Raw genomic sequence first — 24,820 nt, 5'->3', positions numbered from 1 at the left:
AGGGTTCAGATCCAGGATTTATTTTTAATTTACTCAAACACTTGTGTGGGTGATCTTCAACATTTTCCTTTATTTCTCAGAGAATAATTTATGGATCTTTAATGGTATTCCAATGTGGTGGAGGTGAGTACTCTACTGAGTGCCATTCTAGTTGTTTCTGAGATACTGCTACTGCTGTTGGAAAACAACCTACACCCCTGAGAGGCCTTATCTGAGCCCAGGCCTTGTTGACCTGACAAGAGGCCTCTAGTCAAAGTCCAACGTGCGACTTCCATTCCTGTCCTGCCTGCAGCTACATGTTGCTCTGCTCAGATACAATGAACTTGTCACAGCTCCCTACATTATTCAAGAAAACAGAAGTTTTCATTATGCTATTTTTGTACATGACTCTTGTAGTTGACTGACTTCTCCCTTTAAAGACCCTTACAGTTAGTCAGAGATGATCAGTAGCGTTTCTCTGTGACCTCTTAGTCAGTTGGCAGTTAGTCTGAGTCACTTGTGTATAATGTGTGGGGTCGCTGCTGTGGTGTCTACCGTGAGACCATGGGGTTTCTCTCTTATGACATCATCATCAGAGCTGGCAGTGTGGTCTGCTCTAATATAAAGGCACGTGCCGATGAGTCGGTAACCTCTCAGATGGCCGTCTGACATGCGAGTCACCAGAGGGACAGCTAAGATGACTCACAGTGTGGTCCATTGTATGCATGCTGAACTTTCTGAAATTCTCCTCCCACATATATTTTTTTTCCCAGCTCAACTTTCTGTGAAATCATTTCATTGTGTTTGCAAACATCAGCATGTTCTTTTCTGACAAGCTGCACAGTACCGAATTTTCCATCCCACTCGGAGCGGACACTCTACAGGGAGCGATAGGTTTGATTTGTAATGGCTCCAGAAGGCTTCTGAAGAGAGTAGGAAACTTCTATGAGGCTCCCTCCCCTACCTTCTTCATGCTCTGTCAAACAGATAAGCTTGTACAAATGGGACATAAAGAGGATCCCATGTTCTTAAGGCAATGTTTTGGACCAAGGAGCAAGTCAATTAACAAAAGATTTACCCTCTTCCTCGTCTGTGCTCTGTTTTCTCTTCTTTCTGGACTTGGAGTTCTTCTTTAGCTTTAGCTCCTGTTCCATTATGAACTGAGTCACTATGAAACAGAGAAAACAGCAGGGGTCAAATTTCTGATTGTTTATTCAGATAAGAACACAAACAGCACTGTACTCTCTAACATGCCAATGAAAGGGGATAGAAGAATATTTCATATTTTCTCCGGCCTACATCAATAATGCTGATGATCAGACAACACATAAGAAAGAAAAGATGACCCACCCTCTTGCTCAGTCTGAGACTCACATTTCTTGTCGCTGGTGGGCTCCGTGTGTCTCTGGATGTAGCCCTCCAAGTAGCAGCGGAACTTGGGCGAGGGGGCAAAGAAAGCCAAGCTGACAGCCATCAGCTCCCAGCCCGCCGCCAGGCTCCTGGGGCTGCCATTGCCCGTGGTCTGCCTCACCAGCTGCACGTAGAGTTCGTCCCGCAGCCCCGGCATGTCCCAGCACTTGGTGATGATGAGCAGGGCGCAATGGCGGCGATCCAGGCGCGACGGCCTGTCTCCCATAAAGGCCTGCACCAACTTGAACATCTCACAGGCCTCCTTCCTGACAGCTCGGTTGCTGGTGACTAGCATTGGCTTTTTGATGGAGCCGCGGTTCCACGAAAGCATGTTGGCGATGGAGACGCGGCGACGGAACAGGCCTTGCTTGTGCATGTTGAGGTGCTTGCTGGCCCAGTCCTCCATGCCGGTGTCAGGAGGCGGGGGCTGCCGCAGGGTGGCGTAGGAGAGCGCTCTCCCTCCCGCCCCATCACCTCCTTCTCTGTTGTCATGGTTGGTAGGGCGGTGGGGGCCCAGGGAAGCAGTCCGGCCATCCACCATGCCTTTCTTTCGGCTCTCCAACTGGGCCTGCAGCTCTAGGGTACTCACCTGCAGAGGAACAAGAGGCGAGGAAAGAGGAGACAGATGTGGTGAGGCAAGAGTGCAGCAGAGGTACAAACTGTGTGTGTCTATGTGAGTGTGCAGCTGTATAGTCTTGGCTAAGCAGAGCTGCCTTCCTCCTAGTGTGAAGGAACGCTCTGCAGTGCCCTGGCTCGAGGGGAAATACTTGCAGGTTCATTAATTTCGTAATGCTGAAAATGATTTTACTGGGACAAAAAGTCCCAAATCCTCATGAACCCTGGTCTTAGTCGAGGTGACCATCCTCACCTAACCTACGCTCTACACAAGACACCCCTGTAATCCCTGTGGCAGGCTTTATGACCGTTTGGAGCACCACAGCTCCCTTAATAGAGAAAACCAGTAACCCAGATATACTCAGCAAGCGGCCAGGAACAACATGAAACCCAAGCCAGAATCAAAGCTCAAATATATTAATGGAACATTAAATGCAAGGAGACCCTGATGTAATGCGTAGCTGACGAGTGCCAGTAAGGCTGGACTTTAGATTTTGGTTTCTCGATCAAATGGAGCAGATCTGAGGTCAGGTTTTGGCAACAGTCTCACCAGTTGCACTGAGCTGATGTTTGGGTGGTTGACACAGAGGTCACTACCACAAGTCCAAAAGCAACAAAGACTATTTGTCTTATAGGGACATATACACCAGAACAGGGTGGTAATTTAGTTATGCTATTGGATTGGGAACACAACAATCGAACGGTGGAAAATGCTCCAAGTTTATAAAAACATGAATTATTCATGTTCTTTGAGGAAATGGTCAATGTTCCAGTGCATCCTTTGAAGTAAGGTTCAAAAGGTCTTTCAGCAAGAACAGCATGTTCAAATATGGATCATGTAGAGCTGCTCATACATAGCAAACCATAATCTGTGAGTGTGTGAGTGGTATAACAGAAGGTCTGAATAACATTCCAGGACAGACTTAGGGGGCCCGCTCACTGCTCCTTGGCTGTTGTCTAATAAGCTAGAGCTATGCTAGTGGTACCAATAAGCCTCGGTACCAGTCGGCCTCCTCTTCATCATCACTGCCAAGCCTGGGCCATATGGGCCACAGTGGTCCGTCCTCCTTCCTGACCAAGGGGAGCCATGTCCTGAATCTCTCTGGCCTGGCTTGGGCCCAGGATGCCCAAGCACAGAGCTGGCATATGAGTATACAGCACATGCAGTGCAGAGCAGATGGACGGTGGTAAGAGGATGACAGGTAATGCTTGGACTGTGGCCATTGCAGTCAGCGGTGCCCAGCCTGCCTATATCCTGGGGATATTTAGGCGTTTAAGATTGGAATGAAAGAGGCATTACTCACAAAATGCTCTGTGTTCTTTTCAAAGAGACAGATTAGACAAACTCTTTTTATCCCAGAGCTCCCTGGTGACTCAGATATTCATTATTATAGCTGCTGAGGTGCAGTAGGACTGGTTTGGAAAACAGCACTTTAATGTATGGGGAGTGAATCTGTTGCAAGAAGGGATTTGGAGATTAGAAGTAGCAGAACTTGGAATTGGCTCCACATGCTGCTACTTATATAACTGTATTTAGAAGACAAATAGCTCTTTCATCTTCGATTACGTGGCCTTTTTGTAAGGGCTCTTCGAGTCCATAGTCCCTCCACATGTCTCACTTTATTTTAGTGCTCTGTTCAAAATATAAACTACCCTATTGGGCCATCTTGGGCTTTTAAAAATGTTAACTGCCCGAATAGTGGAGAGGAAAATTTCTGCTCAGACCAACAATATTGTGTCCTCTGAAGTGGACATGTCCATTTATCCACCTACAGCTCTCTTAAGACTGGACAGACTCGATAACACAAACACGGCACCTTAAATTTCCCTTGACACACAGATGCTTTATTCAGGGTTGACTTGGACTCGTTTGAGAAAATACGACTGAATTCTTCTCTAATCTGATTGAGAATCTGGAGAGACATCAGTAGTCAGAGCTCTCCCAGACCAAACAGAGCTGAATCCAAGCAAACCTTCTGAGGTTTAACAGACCACACAACAGCACAGACGAGTTGTTCTTCAGACAGCTAAGTGTCAAAGTATTGGATTAGCCTACGATATAAACAATACCGCTTTTTATCATTAATACCAACTTTCTTATTTTCTGTTTGTCTCTCTCTCTCCGTCGCGCGCACACACACACACACACACACGGGTTGTTGTTACCTGGGAAGGTGGCCCTGGGGTCTCTGGCGAGGAAAGACTAGCTTGGCTGGTCACACTCATCTCCAGGGTGTCCACCTTTTCATATGTCCGTTTTTGCCTCCCCGGTATCTCCACAGGGGTCAGGGCAGGGTTGCCGTGGTTACCTGGCCTATTCAGTGACCGGGCGGCCCCAGTGAGGTCCTCGCGAGATGCGCACGTGCCGGCTGACCCTCCCACATACCACCTGAGTGAGTCTGCGGGGGAGCGTGTTCGAGGTACGACAACCCTCTCCCCCATGTCCGGTTCCATCCCCGCTCTCACTTCCCTCATGGTGTTAGAGCGACTCACCACTTCCCTCATCTCAGCCATCAGCCTCTCATTTAGGGCACAGAGCTCCCCGCTGCTGCCGACTGACCCCGGCCTGCCTCCTACGCCGCCACCAGCGCATACCCTCCTCCTGCTCTTTCTCCTCAGACTTGGGGAGGGCCCAGTGGAGTAACCAGAGTCTTGATAGTTTGCTGTGGCCTGCGGGGTCGAGGAGGGGAAGTCCTGCGAGGCCTGGCTGCTCTGCCTGCTGTGTCGTGCCTCCATGGCACGCTGCACAGTGGCCTCCAGGACCCGCCAGTTATGTTTCTTGTCCAGTGTACTTGGACCCGGGGTCCCTGGCGCTCTGTCCTTTAACTGCCCTCGAGGTTGGGGCAAAGAGTGGGCCTGCAGCTGGGGGTGCGGCTGAGGCTGGGTCAAGACAGGATCCGGCCTGGATGAAGGGGAAGGGGAGCGTGTGGGTACAGGAGAGCCAGATAGGAGCCCTTGTTTGGGGTCCACATTCACCATGTGCTTGATGCACTCCAGACCAGCTGGGCTGTAGTCAGAGGAGGAAGGATTCCTTCTGTGCCTGGATCCTGGATGAGGGGGCTGGGGGGTTCTGGGCTTCTGAAGGCTATGTGTTGGTGTTAGGCGAGACAGAGATTGTCCATTGTACAGGTGCGCCCCCTCTACCTCCATGTCCATTGGGGGTTCATCATATATGGGACACTCTGAAACTGGCTCATCATAGATTGGAGGGGTGCAACCATACTGGGGAGAGATGGGGCGTGGTGTACTGGTTTGTGACCTGTTAAGGAGCGGACTGGGGTGACTACTTTCTGATGTCACCAAACAGAAGCTGCCATTGCTGGCTTTTCTCAGGTGATGGGCCTGACGTGTGTCAGCTGACATTTTGCCAGAGGGAGCAGTTTTATATCCCTGGGTGGAGCTGATGTGTCCTCCTTGGGGCTTGTTGGTGGAGGGATGCAGGGTGAAGGTGTTGGATTTGCTGGTCACACCGTGCTGGAGGTTCTGCTGCTGCAGGGCTGGGCTGGGCTGGTTACGGCTCATGCTGTTTACCTTCACCAACATGGATGCCTTCGAACCAGGAGCAGGCTGCCATCTTTGAGAGGCATCCCTGAAAAGGACAAAACAGAGATATTTAGACACTACTCGAAGCAAGAAAGTAAATATCAAGTCTGAATAAACAAACAAAAATCCACTTCCGATACAATAATAGCACCATCATCATATTCAATCACACAGTCATTACATCTAATCTCTTTTAGAAAATCCAAGGCTGATGGGGCTGGGAAAATCAGAAGCAATCCACAAATATATGTATACAACCCTTCTTCAATACATTTCGCTGACCTCCAGATACTTTACTTAATTTTTTGTCAGGCAGTCATAACAGCCTTGTCAAAAACATGAGACTCCAATTAATGAGTGATTTAACACAACACAACACTAAATCCCAGCCACACTTCCTCCTTACAGTGTGACTAGACCTCTAGCTGATTTATATGTAATGTGCATTTGATGTGTTGTATGTGTGTGATGTAGCTACTGTTGGGTCATGTGGCATAAATGCATACTATATGAATCAGTGATTGAACACATGGACCCAGGCCACATGAAAAGAGGTTGATGTGAGAGAAGTCAGGATTGCAGTAGTAGAGAGCTGAGAAAATCTCAACTGGGGTCCAAAGGTTAATTCTTCTCCTTTTGGTTGAGCAGCTGGGCTAACTTCAAACTCAATGGCCCACTGCTAATCCCAGCAACATACAACTATCAGCCATCAATCGGGTGATGCTGCTATGGTATGCTGCCCTCCACTTGTCTCATAATCTTCCTTTACAATCAGGAGTTTTCAGTTATTAACTGATCAAAAACTTGCCCTCTTAAACCAGCGGGTGTTGTCTAAAGCGGGAATTATCACACGTTCACACATGGACACAGTTGGCACCTCGCCAGAGAAATACACGCGACGCAGCACAGAATACGCAAGTTGAAAACACATTCTGGCTTAATCAACGGTCAAAGAGGTAAACAAATTTGAAGGAAGGCAGAGGAGACTTACCTTCCTTCAATCCAACCTCTACTTAACATTTAGTGTGGTAATTAGATCACAGCTGATCACCGTCTGTCCTTGTAAATCCAGACAAATACACAGATCAGTGTAGAGCCAGAGCTGCTGATCAAAGCCTTCCCTTTTCCAAGAGAACTACAGCTCAGTTGAGGGTTGAGCTGTAACGGCCGGAAGAGGACGCAGAGGGAGGAGAGAAACGGCGGGGGCGGAGTGACCCCCTTCTCCTACCCACATCTCTGTGGAACAATGCTGAAACAATTCCCCTGAGGTCCTCAAGCCAACGGCAAACTTCCTTTAGTCCTCCTAGCTCTCTCTAGCTCCCTCTCTCTCCCAGGACCCTGTGCCACCCCGAGTCTATAGAGTGAGTCACACCACCTCTGCGGTTTGAATGTAAACAGGCTCTCATCTTCAAATGCTCCCAGAGATTCACAATCCGTGCGGGGCCTATTAACAACTGGATCTCTGCCACCTGGCATGGCACCAGGACATCACTGCCACAACCACTGTTGTTGGGAAAAGCTCCAAGTCCCCCACCTCACTGAGTTTATTTCCTAAATAACACATAAACAGACAGACACGTGTGAAGACAAGAAGCTCTGATGGATGGGATTCACCCCAAACCACCACTGTTTAGTTCTTACAAGCAGGCGCGAGTGTGTAAAGCTATACAGGATGAAGGAGAGGGGGTTGATAGGTGACAGCTGTAAACGTGAGAAGCCAGTGTTTGTACTCTTTGAAACAGTGTATGTTTTCTCACTGCGGCCTTGTCGAGCAGGAGGAGGTGATACAAATGCTACAAAATCATTCCCACCTCAGCAGCTGACACACAGCTGACTGTTTAGCACCAGTTTGCTACAGCAGGAGCGGCTCACACATGAAACATCACGGCTTTCCTCTGATTGGACAGCCCAGGAACACAGCAGACCTCACACACTCAAACCACAATAAACAAATTCTTCTTTTTATTATATGCAAACAAAAACAAACCATGTCGCTCATACAAAAGACAGTCACTATATCATGGTAATTACTCTCAAGTAATAGGGGAATGTAAAAAAACACAAATTATGCTGTTCGTTGATGGGTGATGTACTTTATGAGGACTGGGCCTGAACTTGTAGTGACCACCACTTCCTGTCCGAGGAGGTCTCACACAGGGTTGGGGAGAGGGCTTCCCTATATGTAGCACAAACAGGAAATGTCTAATGTGATGTTCACACACTAAGCCAGGGAAGAAATATGGGCTCAATCTCAATTATAAGGGGATTATATGTAGTTTAACAAAAAATTTGAATGAATACATGCGTCACTGCATGTCCTTGGACAACCCTCAGATGAATTGTCATGTAAAAAAAAGAACACTGTTTAATATTATTCCTCCCTGTCCATACAAACCCTAAATGTAATCTTATGATAATTTCTGTGGCAGTTTTACACAGACTATTCTTCAGGAACTGAAATTTAATACATTCACAGACCTGCGAGGAGCACCCTGCTAAGTTCAGCTCACGTTGCTGGGACAGAGGGATTTTGTCAGTCTTTGTCTCTGTTGTTTGCCTGCCATTGTCCCAGTCAGGCTCAGCAAAGGTCTAGCATGTTCACCCCCTCCAGTACTGGCACGTTATGTTAGATGTCAGCAGGGAGCTTGGTGCGATGATCATCACCAACGCATGGGGGCCGCCAGCCAACTCCAGCAGTAAGGCTGTGTATATTTTCTTCGATCTCCCTCCAAAGCTTCTAATCCCATTACACTGCTGGAACAACTTGCCTATCAGTAAACCCCAGATCAACCAAATAATATATGATTAAATACTTTGGACTAAAAGAGCAACAAGGACGGTACAATGGTGAGAAAGTATGACTGGTGTAGAGTAGGGACATGTTGGTTGGTGGGGGGTGGTGTTGGTGAAGGAGAACAGAGCTAGAGAGACAAGAGAGGAGGGTGTGAGCATGTGTAAATGAGACGGGGTGGGGATTAGTCGTGGGAGAGTGCAGCAAGGGATTGAGCGGGAAGGCTGGCATTCCTCAGGGCCCATTCAAAAGGCCGCTGCGGCAGTGTGGGGAGCTTCATACAATGCCATCGTCACGGAGACGCCTCCCTCAATGGAGTGCGAGGAGGGGTTGGGGTGGGGGAGTGAACCTGAAAGAGCGAATCTTCAAATTTCAGATACAGTCAGGATAACTTACAGGCTCTTACATAACACTGAACATGCCTGGACTTTGTTTCTAACTACAACAAGGGTTATTTGGAAAGGGTGTGTTGCCTGCTGCAAGTGAGCTGTCAGGTGATTGATGAATGTTAGCTGAAGGGGGGGGGGGGGGATTATGCATAGCAGTTTATCATAGTGGTTAAAAAATACATAATTATCACTGGGTGAGTAAGAACTCTCTCTTGAATTTTCTAAATCCTTAGCTGCTTGAGAAAGATTATCACTATTTCAACTTTTCTCAAGCACACATGATTAGAGACACACACAGCGCATGTGCACACGCATGTGATACGCCCACAAATGCAAACACAAACACCCTCATTTAGAACACAGGGCTTGCGTGCCAGACGTTTAGGAAGATGGAAAAAATGTAAGATCAAATGAAGTTAGCGGCCCTTTGGACACCAGTGGGATAAAGCTATTGGCCTCTGGGGCAGCAAATCAACTTAACGATCAGCAAATTTCATTTAGCCTCGGCCGTACTGGTGTCTCACTCTCACAGTCCAACAAACACACTCGCAGATAGCTCTATTGCTGCTCTAAATATTCCTGTGGTCTCAATTACCAACTAAATACACCATGGGGACTGTGCTGTCAGCAGATGTTCTGTGTCGTCTTTCTTTCCTGCCTGGAATAGCTGTTGTTGGAAAAGCCATCAGCTGAGTCACTTTGGCGGACAGGGATATGGATTTGGAAGTTCTTAAATGTACCCCCTGGGAAAAGTGGGGTCTGAAAAACAGCGGTTATTATTAACAGTGGCTGGGCAGGAAGAGGATATGAGGTCGCACAGGCCAAGCAAACACCTCAGAGCACAGACCAATGGGATCACTGCGATTTGCGTACAGGAAGGAAGCTTTAAAGACAAAGAGGATTCACTGAGGACAATGTTCATAGCTGGTTTTTCCTCTCACTTTTAAACAATCAGCTGTAAAAATATCAAGCAGCATTAGATAATATTTTTTTGGGAATAGGGGTAAAGCTGGGAGCCCCCCTGTTCCTGTAAAGACACCTCCAGAGAGCCAACTGTCCCACAACAGCTGAACTGACGCACCTCCCTCCTCTGAGCCAAGATGTCTACCAGCTGTGCATGTCTGTGGCTCCTGCAGCTCGACCCTCTGAGGAGGGCTGCGGTGGGTCAGAGCACAGCCACTGAGATTATTTTGAAGGGACAGGATGAAGCCAAACCCCGCTAGATTCCAGAGAGACCCGCCTCTGGAATTTGAAAGTGCATCTGAAGCTCAACCCACTACAGCACACTGTTTGGATGACATGATAAAAAATCCTCTTCACTCTCCCTGTCTCTCTGTCTCCCAAACACACAGACAGACACACACACAGACAGACAGACACAGACACACACACAGAGACACAAACACCACAAAATCTGTTCCAATCAGTCTCGAGTTTAGAGATATGATCAGGACCACAGAGGAGCAGAAAACCACCAATAACGTCCCATGAGAACTGGATGGGAGCAGAAGCCCTGAAATGTATGCTGAAAAATAACATATTTTCATGCTACGAGTCAGCTGAAGCAGTCACGCCTCAGGCAATTTCACATGTGGTGCCATTGGTGCTTCATGAAAAACACTGGAGCTATTCCTCTACACCACAACACCAGAGAGAAGTAAACTGTAAAAGCAGTGTTTCGGCAACATCTAAAATAAAAACTAGAGGTTTTGGATCCACTGCTTCAGAGAGACACATAAAACTGAAGCTCTGTAATCTTGTTCTGAGAATGCCATAAAGTTTACATTTACGAGAAAGACAAGAGTGAAACATGGAGCATGCAGAGAACCAGCACAGAGATAAAAACAAAATAGGGACTTTGCTACAGCTAAGCAGACCAAAGCACTCAGGAACGTATCAGCATCAAGAGGTCAAAGTGCAACTTTTTTTTTTAGCCAAGACAAAAAAACTTTCTGAGAACACTAGAAAGAAAGAGCTGGAAATTAGCTTACCACAGCAGGAGTGTAGGGGAAACAAGTTTTCCAGTGTGTGTAAAAAGACTATGTCTTCAAAGTGGCAGGAGATGAAAAACATGAGGCTTGTGCTCTCGCAGTAAACATGCACACAATGTGTGACTCATTACAAACTACAAACTTTATCTACCCATAAGACGCCCCCTCCTTTTCTAAATAAACCCAGTGGTGATTTCTCCTCCATGAGTCACAGCAAGACGGGCACAGGGGCGACGGTCACTATGAGGGGAAGTCTACTTGTTGTTTTAATATACTTTCACCTTCATGTGGATGGATTACTACCAAATTCCCCACAACTGTAACTGAAATAGAAATCAAAATACTATGTCTTCAGTTCTATTTTTCCAGACACTTTAGCAGAGGTTTCTACATTTGCCCCAACATCCGTTTAACTAATTACACACCCACACAAAGTCAAGATTTTAGCTTTTTAAAGAATTCAAATGTCAACCTATCGGGAAAGACGGGTTGAAAGTGTCTAATGTCAGCGTGACTGCCTTCAACCGAATACTGCACCACTATGTCATTACAGGCCTAAATGAGAGGACACATCCTAGTCATTTGGTGTTCTTCTTCTCCGTTCAGCACACCCAGACTTCCTGCTTAGAGAAAGCAATCAATTGACCATGGGGGGGCAACTGGCTTTGAGGGGGGGGGCCACTAGCTTTGAGTGAGGGCCTTTGTTACTTTTAGTGGTCCATTATACACCCCAGGCCACAGGCCAGACCATAAGACAAAAGAGTAATGTGACCCAGAAGTGAACTACCTTGGGTCATTTCTGGGTTGTCTAACTCCATGCTGTCAGACGTCCTCAGTAAACTTTCAACATCCACTCAACCTCAGCAGGTTTCCTGTAACTTAAAAGCTCTGTTGAATGGAGCCCACACACGGTGAAGACGTAAATCAAACACTATCACTGGGGCAATCCTCCACAGACCTTACCTGGTTAATGACAGCAAGACAAAGGGACACTGACAGGCATTGACGGTGGATGAAATCCGATGCAGATGTTATAAGTTAGGTGATCTGAAACACCTTCAGTTCCGACATCATGAATAGAGCTAAGTTACCACATGTGACTGGTATGTTTACCTCTGGGGAGCACGGTACTTCCCTGATGAGCTCCACAGGCACAAAGAGCACAGGAATTCCCAGGACATGTGATAAGACTCGGCTAATGAGTAACAGATTTGGCAGTCGGGTCGACATACGAGAGTGTGCTCGTCTACCCAGAAAACCTACAATTAATCTACGTAGACAAATACAAATATGAGCTTTAAAAAAAAGAGTGAGAACCAAATAGAGAAAGAAGGATGCATCAACCAATCAGTGCCTAGAATAACAAAAAGGGGTGGGTAATGTGAAAACCGTGAAACATTTTCTATCTATTACGAACAGATATATTAATAGCACAAAACAAAAGGGAAACTGGTGTTGGAAGAAGCGGGACTATCCCATCTCCACAAAGAACAGCATTGTTTTTCAAAGGTCACGAGTTAATAACATTTCATCTCCGCTGAAATTTCATAGAGGAAAAACAGGACATGTAAAGACATGTCTTAAATAGCTGTGACGTTCAAACCAACTCATTGAGGTACAGAAACAATGGAGTACACCATTACTCTGTGGAACTCGAGTTCTGAAAAAAAGTTGTATGACAAAAAAAAAAGGGAAGACCACCATTTTCACATGTAAGCCCCTAACACGTCTGTGCTCTGGATGGGACAGAACAAACTAACCTTACTCAAACTCATCGTCTAAACTTTCTCCATTGCGCTTACCCATTCATCTTTGTCACTATCAGTCAAATGTGACACTAAGTGAAGGAAAGCATATCTCTGAGTTTGTTTTCAACCATTTGGAGCTGTCACATTCAACCCTCTCTGAGCATTTTGTGGTGGTTTCCAATTACTTGCTTGTGAGCATGTGGAGGGCCTTATGGCTAAGAAGGGAATCAAGCATCAGTGGCTTTAAGACTCCTCAACGTTTCTTTGGGAAACACAGCTGGCCATTGTTTTGAGGGAAGACAGACTAGATTCTGGGAATGGTTGACTCACTAGGGCAGAGTGGGACCCTGTGTATGGGGGGTTATACAACTCTCCTCACACACACCAAAGGGAACGCAACAGGGCTTCAGTCAACAACCATGGCAGACCAATTTGTTCTCTCGTCACCACAAGGAACAGGGAGGTCAGAGATGAGACCTCCTAATTGTCAAGGTGAGTTATAAGAAGAGCCAGGAGGAACCTGGGGAGTCGACACGACAGAGCCTCGAAAACCCCAGCAGGGTCTTGCCTTGTTTATAGGCAGCTGGAATGCAACGGTTCTGTTTGTTATTAACCACAGAAAACACTCTCACATGTGTCTCATGCCTGCACGTTTAATCTCTCACCCATAAGAGAAGTTGCAGTCTTTGGTGGCCTGGGGCCTAGATGTGTTTTAGGAAAATGAAATGAGCATCGGAGCAGAGCGGGGCACGGTGATGGTGAGCACACAGAAGGACACTTAGACGGCCTCAGTGGCCCAGCGCCAGAGGAAACAGAAGTGGCATGTCTGGAATCTGGCTTGGAGGGAAGAGTCGGTGGTTTGGACGAGGCCACAATGCCAAGCACATGATATGGTCTTTGAATGAGTTACTGTTAGGGGCCGTTCTGCATCAGTAACCCTGGAGTGAGGGAGGGGGAAATGTCCTGCTCTGTAATATAACTGACCACTTTACCCATTTGGTAGCAATTTGCTGAAATGGCTGAGCACGGTTCACAGGCAGCAGTATGGAAACATGGGACATATGGAATGTTCAGATAAGTGAGAATTAAAATAGAAAAAAACTGTTTGAGTTTGGCTCGAGTGGTCAAAAGTCAAAATAATCCGGAGAGTTCTCATAGCACAAGCATTTGAAAGTCATTACAACTCACTCTACCACATGGTGTGATGACTATCATGTTTCCCCACTATTCCTCAACTAATGATTCTCTTTCCAGACCTACTGTAGAAGCTACTGAAGGTTTGGTTCCGCTTACCTCTGTGGGTCTTTGCTGCCATCTGTGCTGAGCTCACTGCTGCTTCCGTCTCCCTGGGATCTGCTGTCCACTGCTGGGTCCATCTCAGGGTTGGTTGTCTCCACGCTGGTCTCCAAGGCTCCGGGGATAGGGTTGTCTCCGTCCTGCTCGGGCAGAGGGGTGCACCGCCCATGGCTACTCACACTGCTGATACTCCCTGTGGTTCCGTGGTGGTGCCTATCCATGCTCCCTCCCGTCCGCTTGGCCTCGCTGCAGCGCTTCATGGCCTGGAGCTGGGAGAGGGGCACGATATCAGCTCCCTGGGGTCGATGCCAGACTGTGCGGCGGCCAGTTGAATTGTAGTAGTAGAAGCGGCCACTTTGAGGGTCAAACAGCTCCCACCACTGGTTACCGTCGGCCTGACGGACAGGGACGCCTTGAGGGGCCTCCCAGCCGCACTCTCCGCTGGTCAAGTTCACATACATGCGCTCGCGGGAGCGTGGCTCCAGGATTTCCACCCAATCAGAGCTGAATGAGAAAAAAACAAAGAAAAGGGTTAAGTGCTGTTTACTGCTAAACTTGGCAACAGATTATTCACCGACAGGAGACAATGATGCACTAGAGGCCACAGTCGCGTCTGACTAATTATCACCTTGACAAGCAGAAACTGACTCACACAGTGTGACAGACTGAAACGCTCAAAAATATCCCCATGATCATATGGAGAGTGTGTCAATGTTGGTGTCTCAAAATGTATCCATTTGTAATTGTGTGTGTTAGAAATGATGACATCTCTTTGGTAGGCAACAGAGCGGCAGAAGTGATGGCATCTATGGGTGTTTTTTTAAATAAGGAGACAGGTGGACACACTCAGTGAGACACCAGGCACGGTCTCAGCAGAGCCCAAAGAGAACCATACGGTCAGAGTGCCAGGAACGCGGAAAAAACCCACAGAGCTTAACTGCCATCACAGGGTGACAGCAGCCAGCTCAGCACAACACACAAAGACCATAAAAAGAGACAGTGAGGGGAGGTGCGAAAGAGAGAGAGAGGCAGAGAGAGTGAGGGAGAACCAGTTGACAATCCAACCGAAAAGTACAAAGGCAAAAGGGCACAGATAAGAGGGACGGCCGCTTGAAAACAACTGAACCATGGCCTGAATTGAAGAGAAATTATGGGTCAGTGTACCTGAAAAAAGTGCGAGGCATATTGCAACTGAATAATAATGCCCTAAAATGTGGGCTGTAGCTACCTACAAATAAGCTGCTGGTATATCTAGGTCATGTTACTCTATAGTGGGCTCCATTATTCCTTTTTTGATCTACAGCCTCAACTGTGACAGCAAAACCATGTGGGAACACTACAAACAGCCAGAGACTAGATCGGAACCAGGGGAAGGACTCGAAATATTCAATAAATCACAACACTCCTCCTTTTCTCTTCTCCTGTACTCACAACTGGACATTCCTGACAAAGTTTAATCCATTCTCTTCCCTAGTATTCCACTGAACTCAAGCTGCACACCTACAGTTCCTTACAGAGATCCAGCTGTATTGACAGAAAACCCCTTGTTATTCCAACATTTCTTGTTTACATTGAACCAAACAAAGCTGGCCAATTGTGTCATCGTAGAAACAGAGGCTACACTTGAAAGGCTACACTTAAACTCCACTGCTGATGCAGACAGCTGATGACACTACAGATGAGTACTTGTTTGTTGTATTACACTGTACTTGGAGGACGAATCTACACAGAGTAATACATACACAGTCTAATGATGAATTTACATCATGCAGACTTAAGCTGACTCCGCATATACAGGGATTTTACATAACCATATTGGCAGCCTGATCTTCCCGACTGCTCCTCTTTTATCAGGATAAATGTCAAAGCATTATAGTTTTTACAAAAGTTTTTTTCGCCTGAGCGAAAGCAGAGCGTCACCCATGGTTTCAAGCATTTCTTTATGGGCAGAAAGTAACAAACTTTATAAACCGCAAAGAAATCTGATGCAGAACATTCAAAAGATTTTACTGTAATTCTCACTGAGTGTACACATTACACAAGTATCATATCTATACATTTTGAACACTGGTTATATTGCTCTTGAAGACATTTTGTGAGTTCTTATCACCTAAACCTACAGCTTTCTCTTTTACAAATTATTGATCTGATTCTGTGACTCCCTCAGCTGCTGGCATTAAGGCAGAACAAATATGCAGCATGATCTACTTTCTCATCCTTTATACATAACAGTGAGGTGGAATAAAAGTGCAACTGTTCTGCCTTGAAGAGGCGGTGTAAAAGAGGCTGTCGAGAAAAAAGTGGCAGTCGGGAGGAATTAGTGTCACAAGAATCTGCTCTGGCTTTGGGTCTTTTCCCAGCTTTCTCGGGACAGAAACGCTTTTCTTCTCCGCGTCATGGTTGTTTGTTTGGTGAGTCTGCAGTCCAGGCTACCTGTGAAGATCAGAGGGACATGCAGCCTAGCACGAGTAACAGTACCTACAGTGTCCCAACAAATATCCACATTCATTTTGCATGTGACTTCCAAATCCACCCTGTGTGCTCGCCCGGCCTCAGAAATAGACACAGAGTAGTGTGGTGCCAGTCAGGTCTGGCAGGGTTACAATGTCACTCTGTTGGCTTCAACTCACAAGGAACATCAGCTGTTCGTTATTTTAACTGCAAAGCCTTTTGACGTACCTGCTCATCAAGCAAGCAGATAGTATCTATCTCTCTTTCATGTGCTGCCAGCAACAGCACTAGGCTGTTAGGTAGAATGTTAGGTAGAATTAACAGCCAGGCAAACATAGCAAAAAGCATGGGGCGAGGATATAGGAACTTTTCACATACTGTCTACCCATGTGTTCCCCTGCTCTATGCTGTGAGGCCATCTGGTCCGGTCCCTCACACCAGGCACGCAGCCCTGACCTCAGAGGACTCAACATGTAGTGTGTTGTTTATACTGTGTTGTCAACCCACCTGGGTCGACAAGGAGATGCGAGGGGATAATTTGGAGAAAATAAAGTCAAATGGTGTTAATTGTGAATAATTGATTGCATTGCTTATGTTAAGTAAAGCAGGGTAGTGTTTATAGTGTGAAAGACAGAGGTCCTGCATACAACTATTGGAAGATGCCTTCCAGACTGATTAGATCCGCAACAGTTAATGGGCGGGAAGCCATGCAGATAATGGGGCATTCAGAGCAGAGGCCAAACAGTCAATACTACCCCACACATACCAGAGCCTTCATCCTTTAACTGCCCCTTGGCCTCCACATGAGGCCTTCCCACACTCAGAAACTGATCTCTTTATGCTTCCTTACTTGTTCTGCACTTGCATTTGTCATCACTCTATAAACGCAGTGTTTGAATCCAAATAAACCAATCCCTTACAAACATAGAGTGAACGAAAGTTCAGGCTGTGTCTCCCTCTCCAATAGTCACAGACTAAAACATGCTGCATGGTGTCTTGTATGCCGCAACAGGAAAACAGGGTTTGAGGGTCAACTACGGAGGCCAAGGCTGACGAGTTTAGCAGCACAGGGTGTAGTGGTTGCATAAGGAGTGTTCCCTCTGGGTAAATATACAGCAGTTAGAGCTGAGAGCCAGCCTGCTGGGATCTGTTGACATGACCAAGATAAGCAGGAAAAGGACCGGGGTTCAGGTTCTGAAATTCCTGGAACATCACTTTTGGAAGAACTCAAACAACATGTGAGGGATGACCATTAAATTAGTTTGTCTAATACAAAGGAACTTCCCTTCAGCATGATTCACCAGTACTGAGCTCAAAACACCTTATTACTGGTTCTATTCCAATTAAAAACTGTTTTATTTATTCCTTCCAAAATTACATTGATTTGACTATCAAAATTAGATGAGACCGCCTGAAGTAGATCAACTAAACATTGAATGATCAGGGTCCCGGATGCAATACCCGTAGCCGGCCTTTCACACATGCACAACACAGTGGGAGGTTTTCTGCACAGACACCTTCACACCAGGTTGGTGTTTTTTTACGTGTTTGACACCGCTTTTTCACCTTGAGATGTTTGTTCTGTTTATTTAATTTTTTGCCTTTGTCAGATTTTAGAAATGTCATCAAACCTACACTGGCTCACGGTAAATCCAGCGTGGATTCCCTGCTTGTGACATCCCTAGTCCAGGGCATATCTGAAAGCTGCTTTAGTGTAGCACTCCCACTAAGGGAGACTGCCCCATGCCGCAAATGTTCATAAATGGTTTGGAATGCAGTCTGCACCAGCTCAGTGATGTTTCCCCTCCAACAGAAACATTTTATATTGATCTAAAATGAACACACAAGCTCCTAAGACTGAAGGACAGACTTGCTTTTAGACGCAAATTAATTAAACTACCCAATGTGCCAAAAACCCATGTTCAGAGTCTGTGATGCCTCACTCCCTTCTATAACAAATGAGTATACATGTTACTTTTCGAGCAGAACTCCTTGCTGAGAATGTCTTACTTTTTCAACTAACCTTCATTACTGAATTAAATGACTACTACAAATAAAACCTGCCAAATTGTTAAAAAACAATGAGGATGTAGTGGCCAAAACTGACACATGTACACATATAAACAGAACAAGTGTGCAGTCGTGCACACAAGCACACCTTCTTAACCAACTACTCCCAGTCCCAACGTGCCAGTGGTCTCCTTCTGAAGAATAAATACTTCATCTATCATCCACAATTTGCAGTCCACTCCAAAAATAACTGGAACCCAGAGCGGTTTCCCAGAGTGAGGGAAACAACAGAATATAGCTCATGGAATCTGCCCTATTGTTCGAAGCCAACGCCAAAGCGTAAATGGCATTTTTCCCAGCAACAGTAAACATAGAGAACTGGACAATACAGCTACTAGAAATAGGCCACATGAAGTCTTGTGTCATTGTCCAACTTTTGATTTCACAGAAACTCAAATACCAAATGTGGTTGTTTATTTTGTCAAAAAAGATAAACCACACAGAGAGAGAAAAGATTGTTTTCTCTGTATAGTATAGAGCTGTGACTCTACTATAGCAGCAGTGTTTCATCAGATAATCTAGTAACGGCTGAACTGCAGCTTTATGCTTCAGTGCCATTGTGGCATTTCTGATACACAGATAGGACAGCGTCAAAAACTGAGACAAATGGGAGCATTACTGCATTAATTTGTCCATAAATGTGTAAGGTCGAAATAAATAGACAGAACCAGTGAGCAAGTTAAAGCCCCCTTTCACATCTAGTGCCCGTGTAAAATCATCTCTAACCTTTTCCAACAACAGACTATTCTGAGCGGGTGCTTGTGCCTCTCCCTTGTGGACCAGGGCAGGCTCAGTTCTCACACAGGGCCTGCCATTCATCTGGGAAACCTTAGCTCTCTATTCACCAGGCACAGCAAGTGCCAAGGTCCACCCCGGCCAGTATATTTACAGAACTGCTGCTTCCTATTTAGAGACATAAATCAACCTTTCTCCTCAGATACTAGCCTCAAAATAAGTCATCACTCAAAGGAGGTGAAGTGATCTATACTCACCTTGCCGCACAGGTACGAAACCATTATAACGATAAGAAAACAGAGACAAGTATACGTCCGGAAATTCACTGTAAAGCGAGGGAGTGATCTGCCAAAAGAAGACTTCTGTTTGATTATGTATAAACAATGTACAAAGTCTATTCAGCATTGCTGCTAGGCAACGTGCTTATCTAAATATTGTAAAACAAGAGCTGGGACACAGAGCGACTGTTGAGTGCTTGGCAGCGTATCCAGTAGCTGTGACTAACGCAGAGCGGAGCTGTAAACCTGGCATGTTGACTGCTGTGGCCACGATCGCCTTAACCGAAGCGGAGAGGGCAACAGCTCTAACGTGTGTAACACCATCAGCAGAATAAGACTGCTGTAAAATAAACTGAGAGAAAATGGTTTAATTGAATTTCCACTTTCAAAGTTTAAACTGCAATGATAGTTTTCTGAATGCATGCAATACAAGCAATGTTCTCCTTAAATCCAGTATTTCAGTCAGGATATTTGATTGCTGGTTTTATGAACCATGGTTCATTTTACTGTCGGAGGTCAGGTGCTTCAGAGCTACAATAGGGTCCTGACATTGCTGACATTTAACCCCCCCAAAGTCTAAATAACACACTGGGACATAAAAATGGCCAACACCTGTTGATAGGAAAGAAGGAGGCGCTTGTCCTTATCAGAACCATGATTCATCATTAACAAATGGCACAACTGTTTCCAGGAAGCCTCTTGTGTTTCTAATAGCAGAGCAGGGACGAGGTGTATGTGGGTCGTCTCTGTGCAGGGTTGGTGTGTAGCTTCCTCCGCTCCACCCAGGCTGCCAGAGCCATCAGAGGGAGAGTGCACATGTTTCAGATGACAGAAAGAAGCCCTGCACATGTCTACACACATTCCTCGGTCCTTTTGTTCAACACCTCCCGTTCCTGCCGTGTCACCAGGGTTAGAGGTCACTCAAACTCACGGGACAATTGGTGTTTGTGTGTCTTTTAATTTAATAGTAAACAAACCAGCATAAGGACTGCAGAGTCTGTTAAACAGTCATGGACTTTTAAGAGGCGTTCTTGGCATTCGTCCTCACAGAAAAAGTTAATGCTAGGGGTTTGGATAGTGTACACTTATCTTGTTCTCTGACTTTAACGGTGATGTGCTGTGTAAACCAACCCACAGAGCTGCTGAGTGTCTCCTTTGCCTCTGGTTATAACTTCTATGTATCTATTTAATTGAGCCTGAGCTTTGGATTTACTGTTTCTTAATTCAAGATCTACAGTATATACTTGGTTGTATTTGTGTTTATAATTGTTTTTTGTATTTGTGACAAATTTTGTGATTAAACTGTAAAATATCAAACCTTAATTACAATTGTATATATATATATATCTGCAAATCTGAATATCAGAAATTTATTTGATATCGGCCCTGAGAAATCCTCCTCTCAACTATCAGCTTTTTGCCTTTCATCAAAAGGTGGACTCAACAATCCCCTTTGGCTTTTTAACGTTTAATGTCAAATGCATGTGTTGTAAATATTTTTAATGGTGATCTTTGGACAGCAGAATTAATGACAACACAATACTTTTGTGATTGTATGTACTTGGACAGAATATGGAAAAGTTGAAGCTGAGAGAATTCCCTCTTTGCATTTTGCTGGGTTTATAAGACTCATCAATGGGGACATGGCCTCAAAGAGGTTCATACCTTTCCTCTATGCTGCACCATTCCTCCCCCGTTCTCTCTACACCCCCACCCTCAGCAGCAGCAGTTGTCAGTGTCCGTTCCCCACTCACTGCATGCTGACATGGGCAAACGGGACCGGGGTTCGTCTTACACTGCCAGACATGTAAGACACGATAGAGCCGGACTCATGTGAGCCGACCCAGGCAACAGGGCGGCAGACTGCCAATGAGCGGAAGAAAAGTAAAGCACTTTAAGACCAAACAGCCGGGCAGCCACATGCCTGGCAGAGAGAGCAAGACTAGGAATGGTGCATAAAGATCGATAGATTTGGGGAGCTCCAAAACACCAACGTGGAGAAGACTGATGTGCAAATATGTAAAAAAATGTATTGAAATCTCTAAAAGGTTTGCATCTCTCTTGCTCCAGTGGTAAGGGAAACAGCAACCGATTTACCACCTCTTAGGTCACAACTGCTCTTAGGACAGTTGATTTGAACTCACGCACAATAATTCTCCACCAGGAAAATCTATAAAGTGGAAATGAGTAAATATACTTGCAGGTAACTCTTCCAGCTTGTCTAGTATCGCCTGAGAAGAGCAGATCTGAGTCACTGGAGTGACTGCGCACGCCTTTAAAGCGCGAGAACCAGCTGGTCCGGTTTTCTCTGTGTTCTATATGCCAGGCCTATAGCACTGTGTAACACTGTTGGACACGGGGTCTATTTTTAAACTGTGGTGCGGCCAAATGCACAGTAGACTTTTTGCATTTTCCTCTGCACAATCTGCAGTGTGTTGGACTGTCCTGCACATGAACACACATGAAGTGATGAAGTTAGAAAAAGCCTGTGTTGTCCTGCGGTTGCCAACACTTGCTTCTTATACATATTCTGAGCGCTTTGTGGGAACATGGGAAAAAATGGTTACCTAGTTGACAAGAATGTCCTGTGATGACTCATATATGCATTACAAAGGCTGTGAAAGGCAGCCTATTCTAAAGCCTGTGATGGAACAGAACAATGCAGACTATTGATCAACAGGCAGACTTCACTCAACGAGAACTCTCTGTGTTGCCTCGGCACTGCCAGGCTCGGCCAATCAGAGCCGGGCCAGGGAGGAGCTTTGGACATGTATACGAGGTCTGCGGTGACCTCCTTCAACAGCTGCCCTAATCCAGAACTGGAGACAGTTTCTCCTCTCCGTGGGCGCTGGATTAGACAGGATCCCACAAGGTCGCGCCGCCACCTTCAGCACGGCCTGTCTTTCCCATGCTGCTTTCCAACTAGCGATTTTACATGGCCCAAGTGAATTCATTCCCCGGAGCTGCCAAAATGTTCACCCCCACTGCAACAAACTGATTCTTCATGAGATGTTAAGACAATAGCTCCTACCTCGGCGCCGGTTCCAGGAGAACATTGTTGTGTTGGCCGTCTTGAATGTTACTTCAGATCCGAGCCGCTGTAATCCGCCTACAAACCAACCTCAGAGAAGCAGCCTCCCAGATTTCTGTATGGAGAGTATTGTCTTGTCCCAGCATCCTGCCTTATCCCACGAATTCTGCCGCTTTCTGCTGGGAACATCCGGCCCTCTTGCTGCTCTGCTGAACAGCCGCAGTCTGCCTCACTACTCAGCGATAAATTGCCTTTTATAGGAGTGAGCCTGACCAAACAGAAGCTCCCGTCCTTCACAAAAAACCAACCCCTTGCTCTTAGTTGAGGAGCAACTGGGGACTTTTCAGGTCAGAAGAGACTCGCGACGAGCGCGAACATATGCAGGACAGGCTGATGACCGAACCAGGCTGTTTACTACATACAGTCCGGCCTTTCTGTCCAGGACACCAGCTGTCAGAGGAGGAACAATGGGGTCACTTGTCCAAACAGTGGAAATAAATTAAGCTATTAGGGCGTATTTGCTTAATAACCCAAAACATTCAATGTCCCAACTTTATTTTGTTGTATTGCTTAGTCTCATCCATGTTCTAGCACAGCCTCACAAAAAATGAACCCAAGCATTCAGTCATCTGTTTGCTGCCAAAACAACATTTTCCATCAGGATCAGACCTGCTTGCCTACCACCAGTAGAAGTGCTACCTCGCTACCACACAGCCCCCCCCCCCCCTCCGAAATCCTCCACTGCTGACGTGACAAACGAGGCCGGGGTCTAATCCCAGGGCAGAGTTACAGGGTGAGGTGGGGTGGGGGGGGGGGGTCAAAGGCCGGTCGAGGAGCCACACAGGAAAGACATGTCCGGATTGTTCTCTAGAGGATGTGAAGGTGCAGACGGCAGGCTGTCCAGGATTAGATCTACAGAGCAGCCTGGTGAAGACGTTAAAGCTGGCTCTGTGCTGGACCCACGGGAGTAGTTTGGTGGAATGTGGATCAACATGTAGAGATTGATATTTTCCGAATAACAATAAAGTTTGAGGCAGTGCTTTTTCATTTTTTTTTTAGGCTTTAACCTACATCTCATCCATTTATTTCAGTGTTCCATTTCTGTGTGTAAAGGCTCCTTTATGCTTCTCCGTCTTTTCTAAAACGGATAGATAAGACCGCCCTATCCGCCGTGAAACGCCCTCTCCGAGCGCCTCGGACAGCTTTTCGTGCACCTCTGATTTTTCTAACTATCCGTGTTTATTTCGGAGACCCCACGGACAGCCCTTGTCTGTGATTGGTCCGCGAACGACATCATTTCCCTACGACGTCATTTCCGGATTTCACATTTCCGGACCTCAAACTTTGACGTTATAACGAGCTTTCAGAACGGCGCTAGCGGGCTAGGCTAGCGGGCTAGCAACCATGCTAACTGCGGTGGTAACAGTGCAAGAACCCGCTGTCACAACTTTAATTCCACTGCTATCATGACACTGTTTCTATAATACCGTCAGGTTAGAAGCAAACACTGGGTAGTAGGTAGTGTCGGGAGTGCCTGCGGACTGTGTGTGGAAGCTGGGGGGGAGCTAGCTAGCTACATGAAGCCTCAAGCAGATTCAAGCTGTGGAATCAGCAACACAGTCCGGAAACAAGACCGGGGAACCGCTGCGCTAAGAAACGATTACATCAGCATTTTGACCCGCTGGGTGTCACTTTATTTAGTTCTGTTAGTTGCCATGGTTCAGTGTGTGGGAGGCAAGCCGACAGAGGTAAATAAACACACGTGGACTTCTTCTTCCCAGATATGGGGTAGGCTTCTCTGAGCTCGTCTTCCGTTGCGCCACCTATGGGTTTGGCGGGGAATTGTTTTTAGACAGATAGTCGTCGGAAAGGCATAAATCAAAAAGACTCTCTGGTCTTCGTGCGTCCCTCTCCGAGAAACGGATACGTAGAAGCATAATGGAGCCTTAACATGTATAGAGGCCATGTGAGTTTTGCACTTCAAACACACAGCTCACGAACATTATATCGACATGTTGAACTTTTTTTTTAAGCAGATGACTCATTCCTCCTTACAGCCTATCAGTCCCACACGCTATTATCCTCTGTAATGCTAGTGAGTGATGATCAGCACTCTGAGCATCAGGTCCTAACTAGTGTGGTTTAACTAGCCACTAATCCCCACAGGCAGAAGGTTCAAAATGTCAGGGGTTGTACAGGTACAGTCTATTATCCTCATTACTGCGTCATGGTGGCAGATGAAACAAGTGTAACAGCTCGGATCAACAGGAAGGTGACCGGGATTACAGGAGAGAAAACAGGACTGAACAGGATTCAAACAGAGAGGAAAACCTGAATCTACAACTGAAAAAAGCCGACCACAGCAAATATAATATTAACACATCACAACCCCATAATAAGACACTGTAAAAGAATCATAAACTTCAAAGTTGCTTCCTCTCAACGGGCAAACAAACAAGTCTATTGTCTAATCCTCCGTAGGATGGACATCCT

At 46.1% G+C, this 24,820-nt stretch overlaps 1 protein-coding gene across 2 annotated transcripts in view; it reads right to left on the bottom strand.

The window, feature by feature from the left end:
• The window catches only part of arhgap46a (Rho GTPase activating protein 46a), a 31,086-nt gene that overhangs the window by 4,792 nt on the left and 1,474 nt on the right, over positions 1-24,820 (bottom strand). Inside the window, exons 2-5 of one of the 2 annotated variants that reach the window (XM_061069058.1) lie at positions 13,760-14,266; positions 4,171-5,593; positions 1,330-1,978; positions 1,058-1,147 (exon numbers count right to left, since the gene is read on the bottom strand). In XM_061069058.1, coding sequence (XP_060925041.1) covers positions 1,058-1,147; positions 1,330-1,978; positions 4,171-5,593; positions 13,760-14,266 — 2,669 coding nt within the window. The remainder of the gene's footprint in view (positions 1-1,057; positions 1,148-1,329; positions 1,979-4,170; positions 5,594-13,759; positions 14,267-24,820) is intronic. The other variant, XM_061069059.1, reaches the window with a different exon arrangement.

Source organism: Limanda limanda, chromosome 4, assembly GCF_963576545.1.
Source record: "Limanda limanda chromosome 4, fLimLim1.1, whole genome shotgun sequence".
Classification (NCBI taxonomy): domain Eukaryota; kingdom Metazoa; phylum Chordata; class Actinopteri; order Pleuronectiformes; family Pleuronectidae; genus Limanda; species Limanda limanda.
Note: the sequence above shows the minus strand (reverse complement) of the source record. Positions and strands in the feature narration are given on the sequence as shown.